Genomic DNA, 19,303 nt, shown 5'->3' with positions numbered 1-19,303 from the left:
GTGTACCTTTCCTATCTACGCAAGAAGAGTAGATTAAATTCTTCCAGAGGAAAATCTATTGACCTGAGATGGTCCATGTAATGAATTAATAACTTGCAAAGGTTAGAATGGGGAGGATATTTTAGGCTAATTTGCCTATTTGGATGGCACTGCCTTCTTTCACAGAAGTCAGCAGAAGATTTGTCTTTGACCTCAGGGCACTGAAAGCCCTGTGCTACTTTTTCCAGGCACAAAAATGTTAACCTCTATATCCTGGCCAGACTCCAAAGTGTGTGATTACATTCTGCTGCTCTAATTTTTCCCTGCAGGCTCAACTAGATATAGCATCATTTCCTGATGTGTAGCGTTACCGTGAACAATCAAGTTACTTTTTGCAACATTATTGTTAACTTTTTCCTCCTCACCTCCTAACTTGACTGCTTTGCCTTATCAGTTGCAGCTTGTTTGAAGGTCAGAATTGTTTGGTTCTGTATCATAGCTTTTATTCAATTGAGGGACCATAACAATGGTAATAATATCTTTATATCACTTTTACTCTTATATCATATACATAGTGTAGCCTGGCTATCATAGGAAATTAAATTTATTTTTTCCCTAAGCACTCATACAGTTATATTTTTGTCAAACATCACATCATGCTGGTCTTGAAAAGCAAAAGTCAAAAATACAGCCCAAAGTTACAGGGCATTCTGAGTGTGTTTAAAAATCGATTTCCCATTTGCTTGTAAAATAACACATCGCTTAGCTCTACATTGCATTAAAGCAATAATTTATTACACTTTAAAGAGATTATGATTTCCATGGCCATCCAATATAATAATTTTTGGAAGATGTTTGTAGATCACTGCTAGTAGAATTTATTTAATTAATAGTATTGATCTGAGACATTACTTTTACTCTTAGAAAAAAACACTCACTACGAAAGTTAAACAGCTCTGGTGTAACTGCTGATCTCCCTTTGGTTCTGTAAAGCTGTAATGCCTGCACACTGGATAGTTGCTTATTGAGTAACTTAAGCTAGTTAGAAATATCAGCACTGAAATCACTTGGTATAAGCACTTCTCTCTAAAATAGAGGATGCAGTACTCCTTCCCTCAGCATGGTCTCAAACAAAACAGCACAAAGTACAATCTAATGGATTACCCATATGGAGAAGCCACACAGATTCTAGCTCTGGGGAAGTGAATTGATTGCTTAGTCCCAGTACCACAGGGTTAAGTGAAATGCTATCACAGTAATTTATTATTAAGATAAATGGTGATGGCTTAGATTAAGAAGATTTGTCTGTCTCTTCTAATTAAGGTTAGGTTCTTAAGAAGCTTTACTATCCTTTGAAGCTACAGAGACTAAAATTAGGACTTTGGTTCTGTTTAAAATGTCACTGGGTTGCTCCATAATCCCACAGTGATTGCAGCAAGGGATCATTCTTCCAGTGCTGTGATTCCTTGTTTGGAAGCTAGTGAGCCAGGGCGAGACCCCGTGAATCAAAGTCTGAGTAGTCTATTAATCAGCAACAAGTTGGTCCTGCAGGACATCAAAATGCTCTTGCACTGACCCCTTGAAGGCTGCATAAAAAACAAGAAGCTGGCAAAGAAATCATCTGTAAGACACAGTAAATTCAATTGCAGACAGAAAGCAAATGGTAGCAGTAAGTGGCCTCTGTACGCAGGGTGAAGAAATGGTTAGCAGGAAAGATCTGTTTTCAGGCTGCAAGTGAAGTCATTTTACAGTGGCATTTATAATCCTATACATGCCAACAGCATCCAAGGTGCTAGCATCCTCACTTGATGGTCTACAGACAATGTCAAAACCTCAAACTAATAGATGTATCACTTCCATTTTTTTCTCATTATTCCCATATTTACACAGCATACAATGAACCTATGGAGCTCACTGTTACAGGATAGTAACAACAAAAGCATAAATTAAGTTCAAAAATGTTTAACAAATTTTAACCTTGGATTCAGTTTTCCTTACAGATGTGTAGACCTAGAGCAATTCTGCCTAGATTATTCCATTACAGAAATGTAAAACTGGTGAAATGGAAAAATCAGACCCATTTATGAAGAACAAAACCTTCTTTGACAATATTTAGTATGATAAAACATTTGGAGGAAAAGAAGCCTTGACACTTCAAGTCACAAGTGAGTTTCTAGATGGGTGGGATTAGGAAAATACTTTTCCAATAGGTAAAGACATTAAATTATGATTCACTACAGGATGCCTTTGAATGATCTGATGCTGTACTGCAGCTGAGACAAAACAGAGAGAGTTGTGTGGACCAATGTTCTTCTGCAGTACACCAGCTCTTACGTGGACAGTGTGCTGGGAGACACTGAACTGCTGTTCAGCAGCTCACAGAGGGAATCATCTTTTAATTTGTTTTTTATATGTGTTTTGGTATGGATGAACAGCAAGTTCTGAGTCGCAGGTATCTGACCAAGAAAATCTCTCATCAATTAATTCAGTAAGAGTCTACAAGGTTTTACTGATCAATCTGCTGACCAATGAATGAAACTCAATTGCTCTGTTGGACTGTGTTTATAAACCTTGTATGTGACAGCACATCTATTTTGCTTTGCCATTCTTTTTGTCTTAGACTAACTCTGTCAAGTTTTTATAGACAGAAGTATCCAATTAAGCAGCAAAATTAATGCCCTACCATTCAGATAACCACTCACAAAGTCTGAACAGCACATATTTATGAAGGATCTCATGAGCAAAAACTATTTGCCCCACAGAATCTTGTGATTGGTTTTAAATGATGAGTAAAAAGGCTGAAAAAGATTACAGGAAGTCATTTAAGTTTAGTCCCCTTTATTCACTCTTATTCAAGTTAATGTACGGATGAAAGATACTCTCCTTTTTTGAACAAAGAAGCAGGGTGGTTCACAAAATATTTCTTATTGTGAGAGAAGAGTTCAGTTGTAATCAGTATGGTTTGCATTGAGCAATTCAGTATGCGTTAGTGTATCCAAAATCTGGTTTCTGTTGCAGCAGGCATGAACAGTTCCTGTGTGACACTGGCCGAGGTCCTGTGGGCAAAAGGAAGCCCTTTGGAAGAAGAAGAAATATGGGCGCTCTTGTACCTGGCCACAGTGCAGCTTCTGGAGGACCTTCATACAGGTGAGGTGGAAAGTATCTTTGTATAGGTCTTACGGTTAGAAATGAATTCTTGAGTTATTTTAACTCTTTTGAGGTTTGGTTTTGGGTGGGTTTTTTCGAGAAAAAAAAGCACTAATAGCAATGATAGCATATTGCTAATAAAAATGAGAAACATGTCAGTGCTGCTGGGATTACACGCAGACTGCTCTGCCTACATAAGAGATCTTCAGACAAGTTTGGTTTTTTTTTCCAAATTACACATCAGATATTAATTTATCTAAGTACAACTCTACATGGTGGAACAGGACAGAAGAGTCCTTCCTAGTCTGAATAACATACACACTCAAAGTGCAGTGCCAGCTAGGATCATAGCCTTCGTGTACTGATAGAGAAGGACAGGCAAATCCACATGGCTCCTCATTCAGCTGGTAAGAGACTTTTATCCTTGATGATAATAATGTGACTTATCATAATAGCTAGGTGAGTCATCATGATGAATGCTTGCCAAGCAGGCCAGCTGTACAAGAGAGCACAGCTGAGCAACCTGTCACATTTTGAGAACTGTTTATGACAATGGATATTCCTTTTGAGGGGAGAATGGATATGTTCTTACCTCATGAGCACGTAGAATCAAAATACAAAATACTGAAAACAAGTGATATGTAACTTCTGCTGTAGCTGGAGGGGTGAACTTTTATTACCAACTAGTTTTTAATGGACTGGAACACTATAGCAGGTTGACTATACCATCAGTTCTCTGTTATCTAGTATAACAAGAGGGTAGAACAGCCCAGACAAGACAGGCACCAGGAATGTGCAAAGGAGTGCAGCACAGAGATACCCACCTGGATAGATTCAGCTCAGGTCCATCACAGCTTATTAACTCAGTGCCAGACACTCAGCTGACACTAGGCTTTCCTGATCTCTTGAGGGGTTTTTTTAGGTTTTTTTGAGGGTGTTTTTATTTTGGTTTTGGTTTTGTTTTGTGGGGGTTTTTTTGTTTGTTTTGTTTTTTTGGTTTTTTTAGGAGACTTGTTGGATGTCTGTTGAATTGAGATGATCAGCCCATGTTCCCTGTGCTGCACCAGATAAGTTCAGGGTATTATGATGAGAAGATGAAGAGGAAAACAAGAGGAAGTAAGGATGTAGAGCCAAACTTCTCTATAGATCAAGTATGAGGCTTCTCAAACGTGTTTTTAGAGAGCTCAGGTCCAGAAGTGATGCCAAGTTGGACTCACTCTGAAGTTGAATCCCCAGTGCTCCAGTTTCTTGGAGGGCAGCAAAGGTGAACTGCCTCTGCATAGCATCATCCAAGTTGACTAAAGCATATATCTGGCTCTGAATTTCTTAATTGCAGCTATATTGCAAGTCAACCTCTTTTCGAGGCTAGTACTGCTGTGTTTGTGCTGCACTGTGCTTGATTTAATAAATTGCGATGGTCAGCACCACTTGCTATAGCAATATTTCCAATGTGTTTGGGCACTGACTGGTTAGGCAGGTATGTTGACTCATTGGCTGGCCAACATTACAGAAGGCTAAGTAATCTTCATCAAGGCTAAAGTACAAGCTGTCTATCTGTTTCTAAAACAGATAAATTTCCCAGCTTGTGCTAGTTGGATTTGCATACAATACTACAGAAAATGGGGAAGGAGCAAAAAAGAAGGCTAGCTGATGGTTTTAAGACCCCTAATTTTCTAAAGAAGTAAATGGCATAACTGTTGCAAATACCAGTGGTCCATAAGTCTTGAATCTCTGGGTCTTCTGGCTGGATGAACCTCACAGGTGTATATGAGTTCCCAGCTTAACATTTTACCCATTTTTACCATCCATTTTCCTGATGTAAAGGTCATGATGCATAAGAACTAAGTGGCCATTTTTTAATTTATAATTTTTAAATGCTAAAATACCAAAGCATTTAGGGAATGTTTCTGAGCTGTTCTTGTATGGAGATCTGAATGGCCTCTGTTCTCATGGTCTAGACTGAAGAGAGTGGTTCAACAGCCAACTTTTTTTTTTTTAATTACCTATATTTCCTGGAGCCCTATATCTAAATATTTCTATAGTTAAAGCAGCTTTTCCTCTTTCTAAAGTAAACAAATTGATCTTAGATGCTTTTTAGCATGCTTTTCAAATTAATATTTTAATGAAATCACTTGGATGTCTTTGGTCAAATTCACTTAACGTATGTATGTAAGTGTGGAGTGTTTACAGAAGGCTGCACATGCTTCCACTCCTTCTTCAGACCATGGGGACTAACCTCAGTGGATCTCTGCAGTGATATTTTTTAAGAGTACTCAGCCAGTCTGTTATTAAGACATCTTCAAATAGATTTTTTCAGGGAAGAGGAGGGGCAAGCCATTCCCTAAGGGACAGGGAGCCCAGACCCAAGCACAGTTACAAGGGTGGCAGGGCAAGGGCTGTGCCAGCCAGGGCCCTGTCTCTCAGTACCCAAATAAGGCAAGGAGAGCAGGTCTGGGGTTGACAACTGAGAATCCAGATCACCACACAAGTTTGTGGTAACAAGGTACGTCCAACATCAAGCTGGAAAGTCAGGCTCAAGTCTGGTGTGAACAACCAGGGTCAGACAGCCCAGCGATCACCAGGCAAGTCCACAGTGACAAGCCAAGTCTGAGGTCAGGCTGGGAAGTCATAGATGGACAAGTTCCACAGTCAGGAAAAGCATGGCTGTAGCTGAGCTGGAGACAGGCACTTCCACACTATACCTCAGGCAGGGACTCAAGGAGTCAGAAAGATCGAATGTGAATAATGATAAAATATCACGGTTGTTCACGTTACTGGTAGAATCCAGTCTAAGCAGGGGGGGTTGTAACTAGATGATCGTTAAGGTCCCTTCCAACCCAAACCATTCTATGATTCTATGATTCTATGATTCTATGATTCTATGATTCTATGATAAGTTTTACTTTGGATAGTTTTTGTACTTACATTCTGGTAAAAAAAAAAATCACAAAGTTCAGGTTAGTTGGAAATGATGTTTCTACTTAAAGAATAGCTTAGCAGGCTATAGCACTGGGACTTGGGAAGTTTGTTTCTACTGCTGCCTCAGCTTCTGTTGACTGACATGGTGCAGTTACCAAAGCTGGGCTCTGCATCAGCTTCTTCATCTGAATAATGGAAATAAAGATACTGACCCCTGACACTGACTTTCTGGCAACTTGCCTTTGCTAGACACAATACACTGAAAGAGAGGTTACTAAAATGCAGAGCTGACAGACTATAAGCAGCACACAGAACAAAAAAATATTACCACAAAGAACAGATTTGTACCACAGTCATGCAACTTAATGGAAGCAAATTTAAGGTTTTTTGCAACTGCCAGCTTCAAAGTATTCCTGCTTTATTGGAAGGCGTGTTCTACTCTTCTGATATCCTCTTGTAATTTGCATCAAAAGATCTACCAAAAAATGTCAGGATCTCCAGAATCTGCACATGGGATATGATTCTGCCTTTCCTTAGGCTTCAGAAATCCATTGAAATATATATATTGTTTATATGTGTGAAATGATGTGAGAGAGAAATCAAGTCTTTAACTATCACTGAATTCCAGCTGACAAAATCAGACACGCATAAATGAACATGATTCCACTGATTTCTGGGTACATCTCCAGGAAAATTCAGTGATGGGTTTGGCTATGCAGGTGAGACACCAGAAATATGATTTTCTGAGTGGAGTGAATTCAACACTAGGAACTCTATTATCTTATCCAACATTTTTCAGACCCTGCCATCTGTGTGATTTGTCCATGGTCAGTACTACTGTCTGCTGAAGGAAATTTGTCCTTCCAAAACAATGCATCTCAGACAGAAGCTGTCCCTTTCAGTGCACCAGAACTGCTCCACAGACAGAGTAAACACCAGCGCATCGGACTTCCAAAGGTGAGGTATATTACAAAATAAATCTTGACAGTACCTCATGAAGACAAGCTTGTGGGTTTTAATGCAGCATACCAGGTATCTACTGTCAAACTGCATTTCTAACAACACTAAACAAATTAGACTATAGTTAGATTTACATGTATCTTGCAGCTCACCATTAGATTAGCATGCATGTCAACATCAAAGTCAATTTTGAACATCAGTCCTCAAGGTCTGTATTATTTGTAAAGGCCCACAGAAAGGAAGAATAGTTCTATAAACATGATGTTTGACCAGATATGGTAACTGTAATCCCAGGAGCAGCAGGACTGCAGTATCTATACAACCAGAGAGTGGAAGCACTCCCAAAAAGTCAGAAATATGTTCAGCTTTGTTAACAATTTACATTTCTTCTCCCTGTCAAATGAGTCTCTCTGGCATGACAGTAGATACAACACTCAGGTACCTTTAAAGTCTTAAATACCACTAGGACCACATCAGTGCATACTTCCCTCAGGCAGAACACAGTAGTTTCAGACTCCTACATAACTGATCACTTAGACCCTATGTAGAAACATGGAGTTTTAGAATAGATAGCCCTTAGTCCAGTTACCCTCTTCTTGGACATGACTGCTAGTAAGTCGCACAGGTAGAGGAGAGCTTTAATCACCAATGGGAGAGCTTAAAAACTGAGAAAGGAGTTCAGATTTCAGCTCCTCAAGCTGAACAATACTCACTCCATGCTATTCAGTCCATAAGCTGAGTCACAGTTGTATTTTATATATTTTTCCTCTAGTCCAGTTTTTAAAAATATCATCTGTTTGGCTTCTGCCATTTTGTGACCAAAGACACAAAAAGATGATCTCTTTAGTATGAGTCTTTTCTGTATTTAATGTTGACTTCATAAACGGTTTCCTTTTCTGTTTTGACAGATGTTGGTTTATTCCTTAGGAATGACGCTCTATTGGTCAGCAGACTATCAGGTTCCTCCAAACCAGGCCAGTAACACAAACATTTTTGTTTTCTTTTATTTTGTTTTATATTGGTAGGTTCAAAGACTGAGAGGAATAATCTGAAGTCTCAGTAAAAGAGGCTTCGTATTTTGGACCACTAGAAATAATTGGAAAGCTTGTGTCAAGATCGAGACTTCACCAAAAATACCAGTTCATCCAAATCAGGAATTTAGTTAGACCTCATCTTTACTTTCCCATTTGTTCCCATTAAGATTAATTGTACCTTACTTTTAAGAGTGAAGATTATTTATCCCAAGTCTGTAATAAGGAACAGGCTGCCCAGGGAAGTTAAGTCACCATCCCTGGACGTATTTAAAAGATGTGTAGATGTGGCACTTAGGGACATGGTTTAGTGATGAACTTGGCAGTGTTGGGTTTACGGTTGGACTTGATGATCTTACAAACGTCTTTTCCAACCTAAATGATTCTCTGATAGGAAGGGCTAAATGAAAAACATCATGTCGGCATGACTGTGGTTCTGTGCACATTTATGTGCTTTTTCAAAGAATGGGATGCTGGAATAAAACTAAATAACTCTTCCTATTTCTGAGCAAATTCCACCAGCATCTCTGCTAGTTGAAATTTTTAATTTCTTGCTTACCCAGAATCCCTTCAAAGATTTTTTCACACATTTTTCTTCATTTCTATATCCATGCCTTTGATCATGTGTTTTTGATTTGGAGAACAAGAGCTTTTAGTAGATTTAACCTCCCTTTCACGGGTATACATGGTCTACGAGAAAAGGCTCTATAAGATAAATGACTCTAAAATTTAAGTATTTGGTCTCTATAGCAACAGTTTTGGCTGGTATAACTTCTCACCTTTTTGAACCTAATGCTGCCACATGTCTTACTTGCATGAATCTTTAAGATTCACTGTCTAATTATCAAAGCTGTGGCACAGACTGAGCCTTGTCTGTCACTAAGAAGCCTCTACACACGCTGATGTCCCTCCTTGCAGATGTCAGTTCCCTCCAAGGCTATCCTGGATCCCATTAGAGGCTCAATTTAATGCTGTTATGCTGCCTGTCTGTATTTTTCCCAAAGTCTGAAGGAATTCAGTATCCATTTCTCAGCCACAGTGAAAGGCTTAGCAAAATTCTGGGTCCTAGTTTATACAGGATTTCAGACCACTAGGAGATGTCATTTAACAGTACCTCCATTTTGACTCAGTCCCTTCAGCTGAGTGACCAACTACACACGCTCTTGCTGACACTATGTGAAGATCTGCCACATAAAAGACTTTCTCCTGAATCAATTCTGGAAGGATGTGAGGCACATCAGAAGGAATCTGCTTCCTTACCAGCAAATGTCTACATAAAGAAAATGGTCCAGTTTGCTGTGGGAAGTGTCAGTGAGGTAGGTACTACTTTCATACTCTAATCATCTCCTTTTCTTTGGTGAGAGATGTGAGCAGCAACATGGGATACAGGTGAGCAATTGCCTGAAATTAATGCTTGTATTAACTACAAAAGTGAGATTTGGTTTTAGACTTCTAAGCAAGAAATTGAGTGGGCATGTGTCCAAGCAGATAAGGCAATGAAACCATCTCTCATGTCACTCTAACACTCCTAGGAAATTATACAAATCCAGCTTTTGCACTTACAGTATCTTAATTTCTTTGGTTAATACTGAAGCAATCATAACCTTTACAGAGACTTCATATTGGCCAAAGGAATGGACTTTACAAAAGAGAAAGTATTTCCCCATTGCCACTCTGGTTTCAGACTTTCTTTGTGAGATTCAAAGAAATCACATTTACAACATATTGAGAATTTCATTCATTATTCTTGAGTGGAGCTGAACATTTACCATGCAATCAAGCCTGACCATGTGAAGTCTTTAATAAGTGAGCACCTGAGCCTTTTTCAAGATTCAAAATATCAACAAACATTTTTTGTTGACAAGCTGAATGATACTGGAAGAAAATGCACTGCAAATACTTGTTTCTGTTTTTCTCTGGTATTCATTAACATTCTGAGATTACCTTTTCCCTTGCACTCTCTATTACTCTATTTACCACTTAACAGAGGGTGACCCCTCTTAAACACAGCTAGCATGAGAGCATGAAGCCATCAAAACTCAATCCTGCTTCCTGTTAATCTGAGAAGATGAAGTTGCTTACACCAAGCAAATCAGCAGCCTCTGACAAGCAGAGGTCAAGGATCACTTCAGTATGAGAGTCTGAAGTTCACATATCATACGACATTGACTTGCAGTACTGCTGTCTTTTAGGTAGAGCGGATAGTCACCGAAGACAGCACAGCCTCTCAGCTTAACAGAAGTCATGTGATAAGGAAAAGACTGCATGAGAAAATATCGGACACCTCACCACTGTCCTCCCAGATGAATTTTCACCAAGGTAAAGAAAGACTTATAATCTGAACTGACTAAAAAGGATACAGCCAGCCTTTTCTGAGTCTTTACCAAGCTAGCTGTATTGTTTAATTTCACGCTGTAGTGATTACATGTAGTGTTGGGTAGGATATTTATTGCTTTACATATAAATGACTTCATAATGGAAAGACTCTGAGGCAAGTCAGCAGGGTTTCTGTTCCTTGTTTCCTCAAAGGACAGCAGTGTGAGAGCTGTGAAGCAATGATAACGAATCAGCTTGCATACATTTGACTCTTAAAGCACTTTGCATAAAACCCATGCCTAAAAAACAAAACTACTTTCAAAACTGCTTTTGTACTTTGTATACTCCAGTGTATTTTCAAAGTCAAAAAGTGGGATTCTGTGAAGTTATCCTGTTGCCATTAAGGAATATATATTCATCCTTCCTATTGGATTACTCAAGCAAAGATTTGTGGTTTCTTTTATATTTTAGTTACATTTTTCTATTCAAAAGATGTTTTATAAGTTCACACTTGGATTGCTGGAGTGATTTCAAGACACAAGGCCAACTCCTGCTCACAATATAAATAAATCATCCTATAATAATTTCTCTTCTCATCTGACTGAGATAAAGATTTTATTATTCCTCAGGGTAATTCTCTAACTGTAACTAAATGTGGACTTCAGGTTCAGATAGTTCTTTTTTATAGTTTTTATATTGCACTGTTCACTTCAACAGAAATCTCTGATTTGGGGGCAATAGGAAGGTTGGCCCAAGCTATACAGGCTTTTTTTTTTTTTTTTTAATATGCTCATCATTAGGCATATGAACAATCCAATTCCTATTCACCAAATGACATATATGTTCCATTAAATTCAGCTAGAATTAAACACATGCCTAAATACCTGTGGAACATATCTACTAGTTATTAATTGTCATAAGAAAAGGAGATTCTTCTGAAAACAATCAGACAAACCACCCCTCAAATTAAATTGGCTTACTCACTCACTCAGAAACTGACCTTATAGATTCATACTTGCATAATCTGGTGAAACCTGCTGCTGACAAAAGGGATGGTCCCATCTTCAACCTACAATTAGCCACAAGTTCCTGCCATTTCCCTTCCACTGGTTCTAGTGATTATGCATCTGGGGTGATCTCCATATTTTCTAGGTATTCAGGTCACAGGCTTACACTTGCTTAAGGACTTTAATGAATCAGGATGTCGATTACATTGAGAATGTGTGAGCCACACTTGTCAAGGCAGCATTCCATTTCTTTCTTTTTTTTAATTAAAAATTATCACCTTCAGAGATTCTGACAAAGGACGAGAGACAATGCAACCAAAGTAAACTTAGGGTGCAACAGAAATATATACTTCCTAATAATTTAGGATGACCCCTTAATGGAATTTCTTCAGCCGACTCTGATTATGGATTGTGTCTGGGTGCTGTCCATCCAGCACACAGAAAGAATATAGCTGAAGGTTTTGGGCCTCAGAATACAAGGAAAGAGAACTTTGCAGGTTATCTGCACCTTGCAACCTTTCAGTTAAACATGCAGAATAGTATTAATATATTATATTTGTGTTATTTAGAATGGTTGAGGAGAACTCTGAGAAGTATTTTGGGTCAGAATAAGATTATGAAAGTAATAGAATGAAGTTATCAAGCTTTCCTTGGTCCTTAAAGAATTGAAGTCAGGGTTAGAAGACAGACAGACATGGACTATATAAAAATCAGTCAAGCCAAGTGTTATTTACTTTATCATGCAGATACAATGATTTATAACTAAAGTATGTGATTCCCCATGTTTCCTTTCTGTTTCCAGACAAAGGGTCCAGATTAATGAATTATAGTCGCTCAACAGAAGATTACAGACAACTCTCTGTGGACTACAGTGACTCTAATAGTATTTCTGAAAGTACGTCTTTGATACTGTCTAACCGAGGACACAGGAGAGGTAAGATTTTCCTGAAAGATTGTGTTTATGAATTATGTACTCATCTCTCGTCCCCTAAAATGTGAGATGCCCATGTATGGTCAGGTGATAGGCACTCCCATGCACTTGTGGTTTACGTGACTAGGGAGGTACATTTGTGCTAAGCTGCAGAGAAGAAAGATCCTTTTATACTGGATTCCTTTTTACTTGTGTCCTACTGTAAATCTATATACTCACTGGTTACCATACAGCACCATCACCTCTTTCTTGCTTTATGCCCCCTCTGCCATGTCAAGCTGTTCAGCAGATCACAGACAAAGCCTGACAGCATGTTTCTGGCACATGGGGTCTTGAAACAGATGAGAAACAATGGAACTACCCTACAAATGCATGTGATGGGCAATGTCAAGATGGCAGCACTAAAATCAGTTGAATCTATGAATAATACCTGAGCCTTGAATGGTGGGAATTAATGTTTCCTGAAGCCCTTTCAAAGACAACGGGACTAATTCTGAAATCTAGAGGAAAAAAATCAACAAAACAACTCTTTGTTTTCTTTTCTTTTTTGTCCTAAACCCATTGTGTATTTCCTGCTCAACATGTTTTCCTTGTGCTAAATGCCAGGTTGCAATACTGCTCTTCTGATTTACTTTGTCCGGAGATATCAGAGTTGGAATCTTAGTCCACTTTCAATCCTTTTATGGCAGGAACAGCCTGAAAGAAACTGTCCAGGAGAGGATCCATTCAGTGAAGACACTGTGGTAGACATCAGTCAGGGTCCTTCTCAAGCCACTTAAATCACAGTGTAGGGGGATACTATGAGGCAAAGAAGGGAATTCAGAAGGAAGGGGAGTACTGCTGTGCTATATGTATCTTCATATTTAAACTGGAATCTGAGGAGCTAGGGACACCTAGACAGGATCTTCACACTGCCCAAGAGCAAAAAGTTCCTGTTGCCAAATGTCATCAGTCTCCTAAAAAACCAAGCTTACCATGCCAGCTCCCCATTCTCAGACTCCTGTCCATTTATATTCTCCATTCCACGGTCACCCACCCTCGCATCTCCTTTCAACCTTTTTTTCCATCCTACCCGGGACACTTCTCCTGAGCTTCCAGACCAAGAGGTGGAAGTTTACTTCTGTACTTCGGAGTTTACTTCCTCCCTCTATGAGCCTCCATGAGAAATGAAATACTAGGTCCTCCTGTGGCATGGATTCAAATGTACTCTATAGGTATGTGTGTTTTTTTTTTTATCCCAGAAGTTCCTTCCCTAAGGCAATAACCCTAGTGTCCACTACATCAGTTATGATGCAACAAGGTATGCACAGCAACTGGTTAGTTCATTGATGCCATAAATAACAGAAAACTGCTGAGTAGTCCTTGCTTTTTTTCTCACTGGGGAGCATTAATTTGGGTTTATGATATCCACCTGCTGATTGTAATGAAATTTGTAGGAACATATTACCCATGCTCTTCCAAATTTGAAAGGTTTAAAATTTACTAGGCAAAAATGAAAGGCATAGAGAATGATCTCAAGGGACTCATTCCCCTAGGAAAGATGGCAAAAAACCTGGGTGCACACTGCATTATCACAAATCTTCCAGGAGATAATTCACAGTGAGAAGGTGAATTATCCTGGAAAAAAAAAAGTTTTTTTTTTTTAAATTTGGTCATAAACTTGACAAAAGCTCATTCCAATGAATTTGTGCATGTCTCAGTCTTCTCTGAAACATTGGTAACTGTTCATGCTCAGGATTTTGTAAGACAAAACTCTAAAAATACAGGAGAAAACATGAAACGTAAGAGCTTATTTGCTGCAGACATTGTTTCATGAGATAATGTATTAGAAAAATGTTTCTCTGAAAATAAATATTACCATCTAGTAGAGCACCATTATCAAGGGAGATCAAGATCTCTATGTGACTGTACTTTAGAAGCTCCTTTAACATACAATAAATTAATAATCTACAGGATCAACTTCTTTGAGGGCCACATGTTACTTCAACATCAGGAACATGTTGGATTTGTGATGAGCACAGCAGTCTGTCCATTGAAACTAGCCAACTTGTCCCACTGCCATAAAAGCTGAGACAGAAAAACTAAGGGGAATTTTATGTGCTTGTCAAAGTATATTTATAAAATTATGTGAAACCTATAGTGTAAGCAGAGAATTTTGCAAGTCTTTCTCATTAAAAAGCATGTAGTTTCAGAACCCAGGACTGAGTCTTAACTTTGGTAATTAGCCCTGATGAGTATTTGGCTTATCTCAAATCTTTCATTTTGTCACTACCATCTGCAGCTTGAAAAAGCATGTTTATGCATATTTGAGGAATATGACTGTAGATTTTCCGATTTTTTAAAATTGTAATTGGTGGTTGGCAAACTAGAAGTCAATGTTATGTTTTAATGTTGGAATTCAGAGTGAGGTCTCAGGGTGCAGTTCATGGATATTTTATCCAGAGAAAAAGCTGACCTGAATGATTGCTTCCACATAGTTCATCTTATCACCTCTCTCATTCTGCCTACGCAATACTTTGATATGCAATTCTTCAAATAAGATCAATTAAATGATCCAAGTGAAGAAAAATTTAACCTTCCCACCCTTCTCTAAAGGATTTAAAACATCTCTTACTAGAATAAATGTTTTATAAACTACCACTTGCATAACTCGTTCTGGTTCTGCCTCTAAATTTCAGCCTCCATGTATTTGCACAAAGCAATGCCTGTCCTTTCTGTAACAGCAGAGATGACTGAAGGTGAAAAATTATACAATTCTTATTTGCTAATGACTCATAAACCATCCTATATTCCCAACAGATTTTTATGATGTAAAACCATTCACAGCATATTTAATGTACTAAGTAACCAGTGGAATATTTGGAAACAGTTTTCATTTCAGTGATTTCATATCCTGCTCTGATTAAGCCAGAGAAGTTTCATGGCTTCCCCCCCTCCCCGATTTTATACCTGGAAATAGAAGAATAAAGAATATTGGGGGTAATTTCTGAAGAGCAAAAGCTGTTTCACAAATTACCGCTATACATATATGTTGCAGTTTGACCCTTGCTGGCAGCCAAACACCACACAGCCGCTCACTCATCCTCCCCTTCCCCCCCCTCCCCGGATGGGGGAAACAATTAAAGGGGTAAAGGGAAAAGAAACTCGTGTTTTGAGATAAGAACAATTAAATAACTAAACTGTAATAATATTGAAAATAATTATGTTAATCATGCTAATAATAATAGTGAAATATACAAATGAGTGATACACAGTGCAGCTGCTCACCACCCAATGACCAAGGCTGAGCCCATTCCCAGCTAATGATCCCAGAGCAGATAGAGTCCCAAAACTGCAATCCCAAAAAAGACATAAAAGCCCAAGAGTCCAAGAGCTGGGGTAGGGTGCGGGAAGACCTCAAGAGAAAGGCGACCCAGTAAGAGCGTGAACTTCTGGACATATCCTCATCTATATACTGGGCATGATGTCCATGCTGTGGAATATACCAATGGCCAATTTGTGTCTCAATCCTAAACTTATGGTCGTAATCCTAGGCTAGTAATTGGGGCTGTGGTCCCTTCTAGCTTCTCCTTCACCTGCAGACACTGGCAAAGCATGAGAAGCTAAAAAGTCCTTGACTGTCTTGACAGCAACTATGAACATCAGTATGTTATCAGCCTTCTTCTCAGCACAAATCCAAAACAGCCTTTTACTAGCTACTATGAAGACAGTTAACTCTGTCCCAGACATAACCAGGACAATATGGAAATAACAGGTATTGTACCTACACAGCTATTTTCCAAATTACATTCATATGAAGGTCTATGAAGAGGAAGTAACAATAACTACAGAACTGGGAATACTGCTGTGTAGTATTCACTTAGCCTTATCAAATAGCCATTTATCATGGACAAGCAAGGACACAAGAGAGGAAGTAGCCAGTCTAAATTTCCTCCGTGTTCTAATTGTCCCAAGATCTGATGCTGAGTGCTACTACAATTGCTCCAGTTGTGAAATTTCCATTACTCATTTCAGGGAGAGTTCCACAGACGCATAGGTCATGGGACCCCACCATTAGTGGGTCAAGGACACAAAGCAGCTACAAGCTCTTCATAAACAGGTAATAAAAACTTTTATTCCTAAAAGATGGAAGCTGTTTTATTACTACGTGAAACAGACAACTTGTGTGGCAATGTCGTTATCAGAAAATGCCTGGATCACCGTCTGAACCTGTTTTGGTAATAGATACTGTTTATGTAGAATTAAAGAGCACCTAGAATCATGCTGGCTCCAAGAGAAACAGTCCAAATGCTCTACTGAAATGGAGCTTGGGCCCTGAACAAGCCGTACAGAACAAGCACATTGAAGTTTTCCACCTTTCCTCTTTACCACTGTGTCCTGCCAGATGTCACTGGCCTCACAGAACAGCTGCCCCTAGCATGTCTCCATCAGAATCAGACAAGTAAGCATCAATAGCTTACTGTGACTGAAACACCTGCGAAGCAACTCCACAGAGAGTTTGGAAGAGAAGAACTTGTTGAGAAGGTATGAACAGTCGTTGCTTTCACTGGCAAGGCATTCTGCAGAGTCCATATTTGTCTGCATTCAGATTTTGGATCTGGTCTTGCCTTGCTGTCACATTAGCAGAGGCCTGATGTGTTCTGGAGTGGTTAGGACAGATCATGTATATGATCCATAATTTTCAGTGGATTATTTGCATTTCCATCTCAGTTCTTAGATTGATTTGTCTCACTTGTGTCAACCACATACAGTCCTGCACCGGCACTTTACTGAAGAGTTATAGGTAACCCAGGGACACAAGCAGTAAAGACCTCTCCTTTGTCATGAGGATTAGCCTCATTTCAGCCATGGCATGTACAGTGTTCCTGTACACACAAAAGGAAATCTGAGAATTGTACAACTGATACTAACTCCTTTTCAAAAGCCAGAGAAACGCCACTGCTGCCAAACAAGAGTCTTCTAGACTGGTGTTAGCATAGTGCATGTAATCATGGTTGTTTCCAAATGAAGAGGAGATATAAGTACTGTTAGCCTCTAGGCACCATGGAGACCAGAATCCCATAGTTAAGCACCATGTAATCCCTACAGACATCCCATTTAAACTGAGTTCTTGACCTAGTTAAACAGGAGTTTCTTCTTTTAACCATGACATGAGTAATTCAGGCCCAGAGGAAATGCTCTATTTAGATCAACTCCCAATTAAATGTATCCTAAGTAAATAGATTGAACTTCCTGATAAATCAGCCATCTTAATCTGAGCGATGTGAGATACCCCAGTATACCTCTAAACCTGCAATAAAAACTACAAGCAGGTTGCAGGATAGTGGCAGCTTTTGTGATCAAAGAACTCTCTGTCTACCTAACTACACACACAGACGTATATATGTGTGTATACAGACATGTTTGTATGCATCACACACCTGACAATTATGTCAGTAACAGAAGATTTATTTACTGAGAATTTTGGTGCATTTGACATGCCTCTGACTACCAACCTGGGTGTCATCTTGATATCCTTGATCTAAAATCAAGCTGCCAAGAAAATGTTCCCCTCCTCTGGTGAAAGATGAACTCCCTTCTCCAAATTTCCAGCAACCTGTTTCCCATAGAACTTCATGCACTGTAAACCCACTTTGGGTTGTAAGCATCTGCAATTGAATTTCTACCAAGGCCTCCATTCTCTTGTAAATAGCATGGCAACAGTGGAGTTGAAATAATTAGTTTGAAAACCACCGATTTCCCATATAGGAGGACAGCCAACACAAAACTTAGTGATGGGTTTACTATCTGTAAAGCTTACTAATATCATCATGCTCACTTCTGCAAGCAGTCCAACTGACACAATTTACATCTCATAAAGTTAAGGTTGTAAATATATGCAGAGCTATGGCCTATATATAAAGAAGACACGTGTCAAGTCTGGTCATTTTAAAGCATATTTCTTAGTTAAATGTTGATCTTTATGAGGTTGCATTGATAGAAACATAAGTATCTAGATATCTTTATAGACAGAGGAATGCAAACTGGGATAGAATAGAAGAGAATAGAACAGAAAAGCAGAACAGAACAGTTCAGTTCATTTGGAAGAGACCTGCAACAATCATCTAGTCCAACTGCCTGTCTACTTCAGGGATGACTAAAAGATAATGCATGTTATTAATGGCATTGTCCAAATGCCTTTTAAACACTGACAGGCATGGGCATTGACTGCCTCTCTAGGAAGCCTGTTCCAGTGTTTGGCCACCCTTTCAGTAAAGAAATGTTTCCTAATATCAAGTCTGAATCTCCCCTGATGCAGCTTTGAACCATTCCCACATGTCCTATCACTGGATACTAGGGAGAAGAGACCAGAAACTACTCCAGTAACTTTGTTGAAAACCTTTTGAAAGTCCCTGAATAGTTCTCTGAAGCAACTCTGCAACATGCAAAAGAAAATGATAAATCTTTGGGATAACATAAAAGCTTCTGTGCGACTTTGGCATTAATTAAGAAAAATCCACCTCAATAGAACCTTTCCTTCTATACCACATAATCATTCTTTCCTTATTGATGTGTGTATATTCTAAGTTTATTCTAAGCATACATGTGTCTGCCCATGTGGAAAACACCATTACTTTATGAGTTAAAAGTATAGTATAAAGACAGCTTTCTGATCTGAGATTTCATATATCTTTCTCTTAATTAAACTGAAAATTCCCTCAGTTCCCTAAGACATTAATTTATTCTAATGAATTAGTATTCGAATAATTTAGTTCCCATTCCTGGAGAATTCTGAATAATGTAACAAAAAATGTTATGGTTTTCTGAAGCTTTTTTGCTTCAGAAAATAAGAAATGAGGAATTGACTTCATCCTGTAGAAATCCCAGAAAGGCACAGGGCTAAATTCTTTGCCTGTTGGCTTCACCAGACTTAAACCAGATAGATCGGCCTCACCAAATGAAAAAAAAAAAAAAAAAGACTGTTTCAATTAAAACGTAGTTTAAATTTATTTATAAAGAGCATATAAGAGTAA

At 38.7% G+C, this 19,303-nt stretch overlaps 1 protein-coding gene across 1 annotated transcript in view; it reads left to right on the top strand.

Moving 5' to 3' along the window:
* Nucleotides 1-3,002: 3,002 nt before the first annotated feature.
* Nucleotides 3,003-19,303, top strand: part of FRMPD2 (FERM and PDZ domain containing 2) — a gene marked incomplete at its 3' end in the record, with an annotated part of 64,973 nt that continues 48,672 nt past the window's right edge. Inside the window, exons 1-7 of the mRNA XM_010081400.1 lie at nt 3,003-3,126; nt 6,845-7,002; nt 7,914-7,979; nt 9,167-9,352; nt 10,229-10,355; nt 12,162-12,293; nt 16,305-16,389. Of these exons, the coding sequence (XP_010079702.1) occupies nt 3,003-3,126; nt 6,845-7,002; nt 7,914-7,979; nt 9,167-9,352; nt 10,229-10,355; nt 12,162-12,293; nt 16,305-16,389 (878 nt within the window). The remainder of the gene's footprint in view (nt 3,127-6,844; nt 7,003-7,913; nt 7,980-9,166; nt 9,353-10,228; nt 10,356-12,161; nt 12,294-16,304; nt 16,390-19,303) is intronic.

This window comes from Pterocles gutturalis, unplaced genomic scaffold (assembly GCF_000699245.1).
Source record: "Pterocles gutturalis isolate BGI_N339 unplaced genomic scaffold, ASM69924v1 scaffold23649, whole genome shotgun sequence".
In the NCBI taxonomy this organism is placed as follows: domain Eukaryota; kingdom Metazoa; phylum Chordata; class Aves; order Pterocliformes; family Pteroclidae; genus Pterocles; species Pterocles gutturalis.
Note: the sequence above shows the minus strand (reverse complement) of the source record. Positions and strands in the feature narration are given on the sequence as shown.